Below are 14574 nucleotides of genomic sequence, written 5' to 3'. Positions count from 1 at the left end.
TAATCTTTTCCAACTTTAAAAAGAAAAGTAAATCATGCACTAATTGCACAAAAGTGGGTGGCAAAGATTCCTTCCACTTTAACAGAATTATACGACGAGCCAATAGTGGACAAAAAGCTATCAGGTCACTTTGGGCTTCGGACAGTCCCAGCGCAGGAGAAGAAACTCCAAAAATAGCCAGTAGGGGGCATGGTTGCACTGATTTACTGATTTATTCAACGTTAAGTTTTAGTTTCACGACAGTTGCGCTTCTTATGGCACTTATGAAACGCACCCCTATACCCCCAGTTCATACACAGCGTACACCCCCCTGCTCTGGCGACGCATTTATAGATAATTCATTTTCTGTAGGGCCCACAACAGTTACCTTCCATGGGGTCAACAATTGTTAACGGCTCCCCAGTTGGCAGATATCCAAATTCAGGTATCGGGACTGAATTGGAAGTGAAAAAATGTGTAACGGTGCATCCCTATACTATACAGGGTGGGGAAGCAAAATTTACAATGAACATTTAGTTGTTTTTTCTCAGCAGGCACTACGTCAATTGTTTTGAAACCAAACATATATTGATGTCATAATCATACCTAACACTATTATCCATACCTTTTCAGAAACTTTTGCCCATATGAGTAATCAGGAAAGCAAACGTCAAAGAGTGTGTGATTTGCTGAATGCACTCGTCACACCAAAGGAGATTTCAAAAATAGTTGGAGTGTCCATAAAGACTGTTTATAATGGAAAGAAGAGAATGACTATGAGCAAAACTATTACGAGAAAGTCTGGAAGATACTATTAAAGAAGAATGGGAGAAGTTGTCACCCGAATATTTGAGGAACACTTGCGCAAGTTTCAGGAAGCGTGTGAAGGCAGTTATTGAGAAAGAAGGAGGACACATAGAATAAAAACATTTTCTGTTATGTCAGTTTTCTTGTGGCAAATAAATTCTCATGACTTTCAATCAACTAACCGGTCATACACTGTCTTTCAATCCCTGCCTCAAAATATTGTAAATTTTGCTTCCTCACCCTGTATATTATATAACAGTCAAACTCATTTCCTTCCAAACTCCAGTCTCCAAAATGCCAACATCAACAGTCCTATAACCAGTGGGTCCCATCATGATGGCTCAGTTTAATCCTTTTTTGCACTCAACAAAACTCTCTTACGTGAAAGTCAACAATAAGGGTGAACACATACTGAAAGGTACTTCAGTCAAGTACACTTAAATGCATCAGAACTATGGAATATCATTTCTTTTATTTGACTTTATTTGAGTTTATCAGAAGTCGATTTCATCCGAGTGAAATCTTTGCCGCCTCCTCTACGTAGAACGATACTTCAGAACCCGAGGACAGTTTAATCTATGTTTGAGAACATTCAATATGTCTCTCATACCAAGTACCTGGAAACAATACCCTTAAATCTGGAGCTGATCTATCATGTCACACGGTTGTAATGCTTAATCAGGAAGGGGGATAGAACCAGTAGGAAAGGATGTATGATTGTTGCTCCATCAAGTCTATTTTCTAAGTGAACAGATATGTGTCTTCCACCACCCCACCCCCCATTCCCCTGTGGGAATGCTCCAAACTCTCCTCCAGAGCTGTACAATGGTGTTGCCCTGCCTGGTCTATTATTGTGAGTGCTTTTGTATTTACGTATCCCAGCAAAAAAAAAAAAAGAAGAATAACGGAGATATCTTTGACTGTTGATTCTCTTCCCTCTGAAAGGGTCCATTTTCTGCTTCTAGCCTGAATATAAAATTATTCCTTCTTCCAGTAATACGGTCGGTATGTGTATGAGTTGTTGTGAGTAAAAAAAAAAAAAAAAAAAAAGAAATAAACAGTATTTGTGTTGTCGTGTACTGTACATGCAAATTCACTCCTCAAAGCACATGCTTCATTTGCCTGTTGTACTCTATACTCACTCAATACTGGATTGGTTATTTTCTTGCCTTTCTTTGCAGTGAAGGTTCATTCTTATTTTTCATAACTTTTTCTCTTTTTTTCCCCTCTTCTTCCTCCCTTGCCTTCTACCTACCCTGTATTTCTCCTCCTTCCTGCTGGAAAATGGCTGTCTAACTGCAGACTGGCAATATGAGGGTAAGAACTTCTCATGATTTCCCTCCCTGTTTGACCCCAGTTAACTTTATACAGATGGTTGAATTTTTAAAGATGAAAACACGTTAGTTCCTCTGTGTTGCTCTTAGTCGTTTCTCTTCCTTACTTACCTGTATATTACAGTCCAATTATAACATTCCTTTGCTCTGTCCCTCGTGTATTTCTGTATTTATTCCTCTTGGTCAAACATTACCACCCAAGGCAACAAAATCAGCACAAAGGGAATCCTTAGTCACGCATTATTGCTAAGTCTGACTAATTAAACACAATCTATTCTGTAAGTCGCAAGTCATAAGCTTTCTTAAAATGCAAATGAAACACTGTAATAGCCGAATATGCTTGTACTTATATTATATTTTGCTTCTTCCTTCTTGCAGAATGTAAACTCTCTCGGTCAGGGCCTCCCGCTACCATCGTTGCCATCGACGAAGAGAGTCCCAACGGTAAAGTACAAATAGTTTTCACTTATTTGTTCGATGTTGGAAAGTGGCTTCACAGAGCTCTAAACCACGGATGTAACAAGTAAACACTGTGACTGTGTAATTTTAAGATAAACCTGTCACCTGTCACATGATCTTGACCTTTTCTCTATGCTGACTGGTATGGATGTAACCTACACTCATTAATATTCATTCAACCTGTAGCTGAAGCTGATCTGTGTTGCAGAAGTTGCAGAAGTTGCGGAAGACATCCATTCATTCTGATTTATTTCCCCCTGTGTGTGATGCGTAGAGGGGTTTAGCAATGACCATGTCTGTTTATGCGTCTGTCCATCATCATGTTGTGTCTAGAGCAGAACCACATTTTGGTCACAATCTGTGAACCTCAAGGATTATTTTTTTTTTTTTTTTTAGTTTCTGGAGTGTAATTGAAAAAATGCAAAGATACTCACTAATTTTTCTTTAATCAATCTATAACTTATGTGTTGATGTGGCTGGTTTTTACTATATTGTACATGAACTGGGTGTTGAACACTGAAATGGTTTATGTTCATATGTTCCTTGAACTGAGGAAGAATTTTGCAAATTTGCGGGATTTGTTAAAGAGTCAGTGTCAAATGATTCCTTGGAATGTTTTAGTCCATAGCTATCAAGCATGAATTCATTCTTTGAGAATTATATAATATAAACAGTGTTGTGCAAGTGACTTCAAAACTGTAATACATTACAGATTACTTAGTTTGGTTATTTAAAAGTAATTCCTTACTTTCCGATATTACTGTCTCTGAATTGTAATGTGTTACATGACTCCTGTATAACTTTAGAGTTACATACAGACTCTTGTCATAAATGGCGCAATCGGAGCACCTTGGGATGCATAAATTTGTGTCCCAAAGTACATGTGGACGGATAGCTCAGTAAGTAACACTATGGTCTACGATGTTTGAATCTCAGCAGGAACGTTTGCATTTTTAAAAACATTTTACATGTTCAAACAGGGGGTGTGATGCCGGTAGATAAATCCACAATTGATAAAGAATTCTAACGAGTCATAGAAATGTTAGCGTACTTTGTCATTGTTGATCACATGGATCATGCTAACTAGCTTCTGTAAAGCAGGATTAGGGTTAATACTGAGCATACGTCCATGTGGACAGTGGACTGTCCTCTGCCATCTTCACCCTTTGGCTGAACACCAACAGGAAAGAGAACTTTTTGATTCCTTAAGGTCTCACGGTCTTGCTGAAAAAAAATCTATCTATCTATCTATCTATCTATCTATCTATCTATCTATCTATCTATCTATCTATCTATCTATCTATCTATCTATCTATCTATCTATCTATCTATCTATCTATCTATCTATCTATCTATCTATGTCAGAATTACAATGAGATAGTGTGTCTTTGTACACTTATACTGTTGAATTCAGCCATTCACAGGGAAATGGTAGAATTCCGGTCACTATTTTGGAAAAAGAAAAAAGGTAGAAACAGCAAACCTGCCTGTGTGTAAAGAATAAAATATGCCCTAAACCAGAGTGTAAAAATGTCCATGTATGTTTTATTGAGAGTTATATAAAAATACAAGATGTAAAGGATCATCTTCTCTTCTCTTCTCTTCTCTTCTCTTCTCTTCTCTTCTCTTCTCTTCTCTTCTCTTCTCTTCTCTTCTCTTCTCTTCTCTTCTCTTCTCTTCTCTTCTCTTCTCTTCTCTTTCTCTTCTCTTCTCTTCTCTTCTCTTCTCTTTCTCTTTCTCTTCTCTTCTCTTCTCTTCTCTTCTCTTCTCTTCTCTTCTCTTCTCTTCTCTTCTCTTCTCTTCTCTCCTCTCCTCTCCTCTCCTCTCCTCTCCTCTCCTCTTTCAAACCACCTGCCTAAAGAAAAATAAGGTTTCCTGACTTTTCTGACTTCTTTTATCTGAACACCAAAGGAGATATATCTTCAGAGTGTTTTTGTCTCCAGCGTTTGCTCAAACTGTTTAAGAGCTTCTTAGCTAATTAGGGGCTCCTCGTTTGATGGTTCTGCCATTTAGACTATAAGGAGAGTATAAACAAACACACAATCCCAGAGCTGAAGGCTGTGCTGCCTTGTGTGTTTGTATAAGAACATCATTTCTGTGAAGTTCAGGGGAGGTTATTCATAAATGGATCACATTTTTAATTTGATGAGTACAGGCTTTAATTCAGTCTAATTAGGTCTTTTGTTTGCCTGGAGGAAGGCCACATATTTTTTTGCGGAGAAGTGAAAGGTCATTGTGGTTTAAGCACACTTATCTCCAGTCTATAGATTAGATTGCTGCTCAGAAAGCGTATCCCACTGTAATGTTTGCCATGTCTGCTTTTCAACAAAGTTTTAAGCTGTGAGACCTGATCATTGTAATCCTAACTGACACGAAATGAGATTAGTATAGCAACAGCAGACAGTGCTAGCTGTCTACTTAGCTGGCATGTCTGTATCTGTTGATGGCTTAATGGCATTTTATTAAGCTGGTTGTCCTCTTGTTTGGAACAGTTTCTTTTTTTTCCATTTTTTCTGTTCTACGCCAGATCAGTGTTTACTGGCTTTATATAAGCCTGGTTGAAAAAAATAAATAAATGTAAGCACGCCACCATATGATATTAAAAGATGAGATTAACCCATAAAGACCCAGTGCTGCTTTTGTGACAGTTCTCAAATTAATTTTTCTCTAGATTTAACCTTTTTTAAGTGATTTATCACCATTTATCATAATAATATCCTCTCTATTTTGATTTTTTTTCAGTGAAAATTAGTTTTTTTCTGAGATTTAATCATCATGCTGAGATTACATTTGAGGGTTATTATACCCAAAACAGAAAAAAACTTAAGAAAAAGTAACTTTTTCAGTAAAATGTATCATTAACTGAACATAAACCAAGCATCTCATCCACTGTCATTAATCAGACTCCATGGGTTTTACTGGTGAATCAATGTTGTAGAAGATGACGGTGTTTCCATGGTAACTACAGAATCTGAATGTCTAAATGGGTCATATCTGATGACCATGAGAAGATGACAAACTGTATTTTACACCAGTTATTTACATGTATTGATAGGATTAGTGGATCTAAAGTTATTAAACATTTTAGATCAGTAGATGCTTTTGGACACTGGTGGATATTTGGGTCTTTCTGGGTTAAATTCTTATTACCAGTATTATTCACATCAGGAGAAACTACTTAGTAATTGAGCTGTTTGCAGTTTAGACACATTTATTTATATTTAGTGAGTTTTCAGAATTTTTGTCAGACCCTTTGTCATTATATTTGTCAGAATTATAATCATTATCACAGTAGTAATCCATACAAACAACAATGTTTATTATTTTGAACCTTGATGTAGGTTCCAGCTGCAAAACAGCAGTGAATAAAGAATACAATGATGTTGATTGACATTAATGTTAAGGTGGACTTGCATATGTAGCAACAACACTATTCTACTTTTACCATTTGTGTTTCTAAAAGAATAATTTGACTCTAAAGTACATTATTGATTCAGTAGAGTGCTTTACAATAAGGTACTATTATAACCCAGGCGAGCTAAAATGAGTGTGTATACGTGGCTATATGTATGTGCATTTCTTTGTTTAACTGTGTGTATTGTTTCATGATTTGCCCTTGTTGTGCTGTGTTCATTGTGTACATGCAGCAATATACTGTATACATACACAGGACTGTGTGAGTCTGTGTGTTTGAGCAGTAATCTTCCTAACAGGGCTGTTGAAGAATAATTTAGAGTCGGAATGGTTTGAATGCATAATGCCATGTATTGCTCTGTGGCTGTGAAATAGTGTTACGGATTTAATAGAGAATCTAGCTTTAGGGTGATTATCTTGGGTCGGTGTTAGCAAACGGGAGAGAGACTCGAGGAAAGAAAAGGCGGGGGGATGAGGAAGAAGGAGAGTAACAAGATACAAGTTAAGGTTTTTTTTCTCAGGCAAATGTCATGAAAGAGATAATATTAAAATTACAGGGGGTGTGATTTTAATAATATCAAGTAAAAGGGTAAAATTAGAATAAGTGCATGCTGAGGAACTGCAAGTGAGGGTGGGTGGAATATATTCAACACATGTAAGCACAGAACAAACACATTTAATGAGACTCCTCACTTTACAGGTGTCTTCACAAGAGCATAACATATATAATACTATTCCCCTCATTTACCGGGCACAGTTCCCAAGGTCTGGAAGACCACTTATGTAACCTCTTTACATAAATACTGTAGGCTGTCTGATCGCAACACTTGTAAGCCTTTCTCTAAAGTACCTTGCCTTGCAAAATACTAAAATCACTAGTAAGCCATCAGCTTAAATAGTATCTCTGAGGACATTGTGTTCTGAGCATATGCCACTCTAGTTGTATAGACGAGTGTAGTACTATAACTGATGCTACAGAGGGCAACTGAGGTGATTTAATGCTTTAGACAACAACAAATATGCAGCTTATTTTGTTGAACATGCATTGATTTTAAACATCCACTGGCAACCAAAAGCACCTACTGATCTAAAATGTTTAATAACTTTAGATCCACTAATCCTATCAATACAAGTAAATAATTGGTGTAAAATACAGTTTGTCATCTTTTCATGGTCATCAGATATGACCCATTTGGACATTCAGAGGCTCTGTAGTTACTGTTGAAACACTGTCATCTTCCACAACATCAATTCACCAGTAAAACCACGTAGTTTGACATATGACAGTGGATGGAGACGCTTTTTTGACGTTCAGTTATTGATATCTTTGCTGAAAAAGTTGCTTTTTCCCCTTTTTTTTCAGTTTTGATATAGTAACCTTTGAATTAACTCTGAATTGTCATGAACATCTAAATTAAATATAGGAAAATATATGATTTACAAAAAAAATGCAAAATACAAAGGATAAAATTATAATAAATGGTGATAAATCATTGAAGAAAGGTTGACCACAGAGAAAAATTCAGTTTGGGAACTCCCACAAGAGTAGCACTAGGTCTTTATGGGTTAAAAACCTATTAGAATTATTTATCATCAGTGCTACCGTCATTTTTGGGTGTATTTAGATCTACTTCATTTGGTCCATTTAAAACGGACCAGAGTTCGTTTCCCCGGAAAGTCTGGACTTTTTTAAAGGTGTGAATACAAGCGTATGAACTCTGATTTGAATCAAACGAGCACACCGAGACCACCTAGAAGAGGAGGTCCGTATCCAAACAGACTCTGGGCCGGTTCACTTGTGGTGTGAATATAACCTGCCTCAAATCAAAACAAACCAAGGAACCATGTCCCTTTTTGTGCTTGATGAGCCACCGTAGCCACTAGAAGTAGCCAAGCCACATGAGTAGTCAGAGCTAACAGCAGCAGCCATGAGCCGTGGACAGACGTGGAGCAGTGAGGAGACTGAATGTCTCATTGACATTTGGTCAGATGCACGTTTTACAAAACTGGCTCCGAATGAGCTGTTCTTGACAGTTAACATTATCTTTGTAAATTTGTGTTTGTAAAAATAGAATAAATATTCTGGAAACGATAACTGCATGTAGGACCTCCATGTTTGCTTTCATCAACACGCATGTCTCTGATTCACCCCACCCCCAACTTTTCTGTCCAGTGCCAATGCAGTTTGTCACATGCGTGTTTCTGTTTACAAACTTTGATGCGCTAGCAAAAAGTGAAATGAGAACGCGATCCGACCCAAATGTAAAAAAAATAAAGTTTGCATTCAATCCAGATTAAATAAACGGATCAAAGGACTTCCCAGGTGTGAATCCACCCTTTAACAACATTGATTCACCAGTAAAACTCATGGAGTTTGAGCAGTGACAGTGGATGGAGACACTTGGTTTTACATTCTGTTATTGATGTATTTGCTGAAAAAGTCAGTTCTTCATTTTTCTTTGTTTTGATATAATATTTGAATTTACTCTGTGTTTTCATGAATATCTAAATCAAATATGGGAATTAGAATTAGATATAGGAAAATGCATCATTTACTGTGAAAAATGGAAAATACAGAGAATAACATTTTAATAAATGCTGATAAATCACTCAAGAAAAGTTAGAAAGAAAAATTAATTTGGGAACTGCCTCAAAAATAGCTCTGGGTCTTTATGGGTTAAAATGTTTTTATAATATTGTATTTGAGGAAGGCATTTCATTTTACCTTACAGACAGTGTGTGGGATTTGCAAAGTGCAAAAGGCGTTCCACAAGACTCAGTCCTGGGGCTTGTTTTGTTTTTTGGTAATGCATATGACCTCTTCTGTAACTAGATGAAATATGAGCCTTTATGCTGATGACCCAGTGCGCTACAGTAATGGATGCTGTATATACAAGAATCCCCTCAGCATTTCCTTGTTTATTTAGTAAAATCATCTATTTTTCAAGTGCGAAAAATATTGATTATGATAATCTTTTCACCTCTATTATATATGGTATAAATATTTAAAGAGTCATAGAGTTCAAGTATCTTAGTGTTGGAGTGATGAAAAGGTAACCTTTCAATCTTGTAACTGGATTAATGGGTAAATTGAGGGCTAAAATATATTTATGTAATAGAAATAAAGCATCATTTCCATTGCACTGTAGAGAATGTTAGTTGAAGCCATCGTCTCATTTGTTTTGGAGTATGTTGATATTTTATACATGCAAGTTTCTGCTGCAGCCCTTAAAGTTTTTCTTCATTACTAAGACATAGTTCCTAACATTTATGATCCAAGTCCCAAAACTCTAAATGTAAATGCAAAACTACAAATGCATCTAATCACACATAGGTTAAAACCGAACTCTCCACCCACAGCCGTTGTATCTTCAAACCAAAAAACACAAACACTACACAACAGTCACTACTAAATGGTTGGATTAAAAAACACTTCTGTCAAAAACATATTCATGTAGTGAATAGAAAAGAAGTGAAATATATATGATATATAATAAAATATGCAGAGAATGAATAATACAGTACAGTATCTTGTCTCTGGTCTGGTCAGACAGATTTTCACCAACATCACAGGTGATGTTAGAGCTACAGGCACAGACAGCAGCGTTAGAATTTAGGGAAATGGAGCATAAATTTAAGGAAATGTGTCTTCGCCAGTGCTGCTTCTAGTATTACATGCATCACGTACTGTGTGTAGGGCATCATGTGCCGGAGGGGGCACCAAAATAGCCTAATGATCACAATCGGAAAGATGAATTACTTAGATTTAAGAAATAGCATGATGACAATAAGCACCATTCCTATTACACCCAATAGCAGACACAATTAGAAGCACACACAGTATTTGACAAAGTATGTGTTTACAATGATGCTGTGGCTGAATGGATATGTTGCTAGACTGGATGCTATGGTTTTATTCCTGCAAGTCGAATGCAGTCTTTTTTTACTCCAGTTGCAGTTTTTCTTAATTTAGGCACCAAAACTGTGTTGTGTTTGTGTGTTTTTCATTCATTTTCTGGGGGAGGGCACTACAACATGACCAACAGCTGCCTTGTTTTTAGCAACCTGGGAAAACACAGATTTTACTGCATGTATTTTCATATATACACGAAAGAAACACAAGTAATTTGCACACAGAAAAGCCAGTTTTACGTCTCAAAAAATCATTAACCCATAAAGACCTAGTGCTACTTTTGTGTCAATTCTCAAAAAAGATGTTTCTGTACATTTAACCTTTCTTAAGTGATTTATCAGCATTTATTGCAATATTATCTTCTTTATTTGGCTTTTGTTTTCTGTGAAAATACAGTGTTTTCCTAGATATAATTCACTGATCATGCAGATGTTCATAAAATGTCAGATTAAAATTGAGGTTTATTGTATAAAAAAAACAGAGAAAACTGAAGAAAAAGTGACTTTTTCAACAAAATATGTAATTAACTGAACATAAACCTAGTGTGTCCATCCACTGTCATTGATCCAAGTCCATGGGTTTTACTGGTGAACCAATGTCATAGAAGACGACAGTGTTTCCACGGTAACTATGGAGCCTCTGAACGTCCAAATGGGCTATATCTGTTAGCTTAGTTTAACACATAAAGACCCAGTACTACTTTTGTGGCAGTTCCTAAATGAATTTATTATAATATTATCCTCTGTATTTTGGGATTTTAAGTGAAATATCAGGTATACACCAAAACACTTTCTGTGAATTCTATTTGCATTTTTTCCCTTAGTCGCGCCATGAGACATAATAAAAGACACTCGCTGAATAATAAATTGAGTATTCATTTCACTAAATCTCTAAAAAGAGGTTCTGTACATAAGATTTGTGTATACAAGTGAGAAACTGTGTTGGAGGCAGGTCGATGATAATGTAATGATATATGGTATACTACTACTGCAACACCGGTTAGCTTAGTTTAACTCATAAAGACCCAGTACTACTTTTGTGGCAGTTCCCAAATGAATTTTTCTTTCTACTTAACCTTTCTGAAGTGATTTATCACCATTTATTCTAACATTATCCTCTGTATTTTGGGTTTTTCAGTGAAAGATCAGGTATTTTATTACATTTAGTTCACTGATCATGTAGATGTTCATAAAAGCTCAGATTAAAATTGAGGATTATTATATCAAAAACAGAGAAAACTGGAGAAAAAGTGACTTTTTCAGTAAAATATATCACTTACTGAACGTAAAAACAAGTGCATTAATCCACTGTCACTGGTTGATCAAACTACATGTGTTTTACAGGTGAATCAATGTTATAGAAGATGACAGTGTTTCCATGGTAACTACAGAGCCACTGATTATCTAAATGGGTCATATCTGATAACCATGAAAAGATGAATAACTTTATTTTACACCAATTACACTGGTCAAAAACAAATTTATTGTTTAAGTTTTTTGAGCTGATTTAGGATCATTTTGGTGTGCTGAATCCAAAAATCACATTAATTTTGCTCAATCAGGTCAACTTTCTGAACTATGCTACATATTGGCTTTTTAACATTTTTGCTTACATTTATGGGCATTTTCACATCATATGATACAAAATTCTTTCATATTTGTTGCAATAAACGAGTTCTGAAGATTTTACTTTTGCCAATTTATGATTAATGTTTTTTTTAATATTACAGGTGAATTAAATGGCTTCGCCTAGAAGATCTTGCAAAAATAAGCCTGATGTATTCTGCTACATCTGCAGTGAATACACCATTGTACTTAACAGGAGTCAAGTCACAAGTTTCATAAAGTGTGCTTACCAATCTTATTTTGGTATTAAACTTGGTGACTAAGATAAAGTTTGGGCGCAGATTGTGAGAAGATCAAATTTTTCAAAATCAAATTAGCAAAAAAACCTGACCTGATTGAGAAAAACAGATGTCATTTTTGGATTTAGCGGTGCAAAATGGTCCTAATTCAGTTGAAAAAACCCTAGACAACTTGCAAAAAACATTTTTTTGTAAACCAGTGTTATTTACATGTATTGATAGGATTCATGGATCAACAGGTATTAAACAGTTTAGATCAGTAGATGGTTTTGGTCACCAGTGGCTGTTTGGGTCTTTATGGGTTCATACTGTAGCTGTTGATGTTGATGAGAATCTCCAAAAATGGGTCAGATCACAGTTAAAGCATAAGTCAGCTCTTTACAAATATAGTACAGAGCAATAAAGTGTGTTTCTGAAATATGGGAGGCAGTTCATTTTATCCTTCACTCTTTGTCCACCTCCTCTCACTGACATGGACATGTGTACTTAGAGGTCTTTGTGGATCTAAAACCTACAAACTGACTCTTGATTCTTTTATCTATTTATCCACAGCCTCTGATTTCTGTGTTTTGACCGGTCATATTTGTGTGAAAATGTGAGTTGTGATGGCTTGAAGTCATGATTTTTGCATTTCTGTTCTGGCAGCAAATGAAGGGCTTGTGTCTAGAGTTGTGAAGCAAAAGTTCAGCAGACTTAATTAATGTGTGAAACTGGGGAATAGAGCTTAGAAATTTGGGAAATTTGTGTTTTGTTTTGTTGTTTTTTTTGCTGGATGTTTTTATGGTTTGGTATACTTAACAGTGAGTCCATTTACATAACCATCAAAATCATAAAAACTAAGACTAATCAGATAATTGTAATAATCAGATATGGCATCTTTACATGCACTTCAGAAATGTGTTGTGCAAGTTACTTCCAAATTGTAATCCATTACAAATTACTTGTTACTGTTATTTATAAGTAATTCCTTACCTTATAATATAACTGTCTCAGAATTGTAATGTGTTACATGACTACTGTGTTACTTTTGAGTTTCAGACAGACTCTCGTCATTAATGGCAGGTGCGCAGTAGAACAACCCCCCCCCCCCCCCCCCCCCCCCCAAGTCAAATAATAACCCCCCCAATACAAGAGGCATGTGGACAGATAGCTCAGTAAATAACGCTGCAGTCTGCGATGTTCAAATCCCAGCAGGAACACTTGCATTTTCTTCAACATTTTACATTTTCAAACAGGGGGCGCCTCCGAGGACACTTAGAAAAATCTATAATTAATAAAGAATTCTATCTAGTCATATAAACGTTAGCTTACCTTGTCATTGCTGATCACAGGGATCAGGCTAATGCTAACTCTTTTTTTTTTTTTTTTCATACTTTATTTACAAAATATTGTATACACACAGACCAGAACATGGCATGGAGGAAAAAAAAAACACAACATAACATATTGCTCTAGGTGAGGCAGGAAGAACTTAAATACAATTTCATAAAATGGGTAAGTAACAAAATAAAAAATAATAATAATAATGATAAAAATAAATAAATAAAAGTAAAGGAATAAACAAGAAGAAAGAAAAAGAAAAAAATTAATTAATTAATAAAATAAAAATAAATAAATTACAGCTTAAATTCGTTACATAAGGCTTTAGTCTTCACAGCTTTAGGGTTGGTGCAAAAGTTGAGTTGGATTTCAAATAAGATTTAAACACCACAAAGCTGGGTTTCTGAATAGCAAATTTGCTTGTATGTATATGAAATTTAGCTAATAAAGAAATGAGATTAAGAATAAACAATTTCCGAACAGGCAAATCAGTAATAAAGAAACCAAATAAAATAGCTTCAATTTTGAAGTTAAAAGAAATATCCAGCTTTCCATTTAAAAAAAGATCGATATCACACCAAAACATTTGACAAAATGCACATTCCCAAAACAAATGAGTTAATGTTTCATCCGAATTATGACAAAATGAGCAAAAAGGGTCGACATTGATCTTATACTTAACTAAAGCTGAGTTAATTGGATAACACCTATGTAGCAGTTTTAAAGATACCTCTCTCACTTTATTTGAAATAAGAAAACTTCCTTGGTAATAACCATACCTTTTCCCATTCCATATCAGAATATAAATTACTCCAAAAAAAGATGGAAGCTGGCTTGGCTAATGCTAACTAGCTTCTGTAAAGCAGGGTTAGGGTTAGTAATGAGCATACGTCTTATACGTCCAATGCACTGTCTTCTGCCGTCTTCACCCATTGGCTGAACCAACAGAAAATAGAACTTTACAGAAGCATTTTTGATTCCTTAAGGTCTTACTGTTTTGTTTAGTTTTTTTCATCTGAGCAATTAAATTATGGCCGAAAAGTGCGTTGTAACACAAGCACTATTGAACATGTACCGAGTAAAATATGACTGAAAATAGATTAGTAATGCGTTACACTATGGTGTTACAGCAAAAAGTAATCTGTTACTGTAATGCATTGCTTTTGTGACACGTTACTCCCAACACCGGTGATAATAATCAAAAAACTCTTGTACATACAGGGTGGGGAAGCAAAATTTACAATGAACATTTAGTTGTTTTTTTCTCAGCAGGCACTACGTCAATTGTTTTGAAACCAAACATATATTGATGTCATAATCATACCTAACACTATTATCCATACCTTTTCACAAACTTTTGCCCATATGAGTAATCAGGAAAGCAAACGTCAAAGAGTGTGTGATTTGCTGAATGCACTCGTCACACCAAAGGAGATTTCAAAAATAGTTGGAGTGTCCATAAAGACTGTTTATAATGTAAAGAA

General features: G+C 35.6%; 1 protein-coding gene across 1 annotated transcript in view; it reads left to right on the top strand.

Annotated features, from left to right (window-relative positions):
- LOC115410209 (protocadherin-15-like) overlaps window positions 1-14574 on the top strand; it is a 409909-nt gene that overhangs the window by 96042 nt on the left and 299293 nt on the right. Inside the window, exons 3-4 of the mRNA XM_030121717.1 lie at window positions 2089-2103; window positions 2499-2564. Of these exons, the coding sequence (XP_029977577.1) occupies window positions 2089-2103; window positions 2499-2564 (81 nt within the window). The remainder of the gene's footprint in view (window positions 1-2088; window positions 2104-2498; window positions 2565-14574) is intronic.

Source organism: Sphaeramia orbicularis, chromosome 19 (assembly GCF_902148855.1).
Source record: "Sphaeramia orbicularis chromosome 19, fSphaOr1.1, whole genome shotgun sequence".
Taxonomy (NCBI): domain Eukaryota; kingdom Metazoa; phylum Chordata; class Actinopteri; order Kurtiformes; family Apogonidae; genus Sphaeramia; species Sphaeramia orbicularis.
The sequence above is the reverse complement of the archived record's forward strand: the minus strand, read 5'-3'. Positions and strand labels throughout refer to the sequence as shown.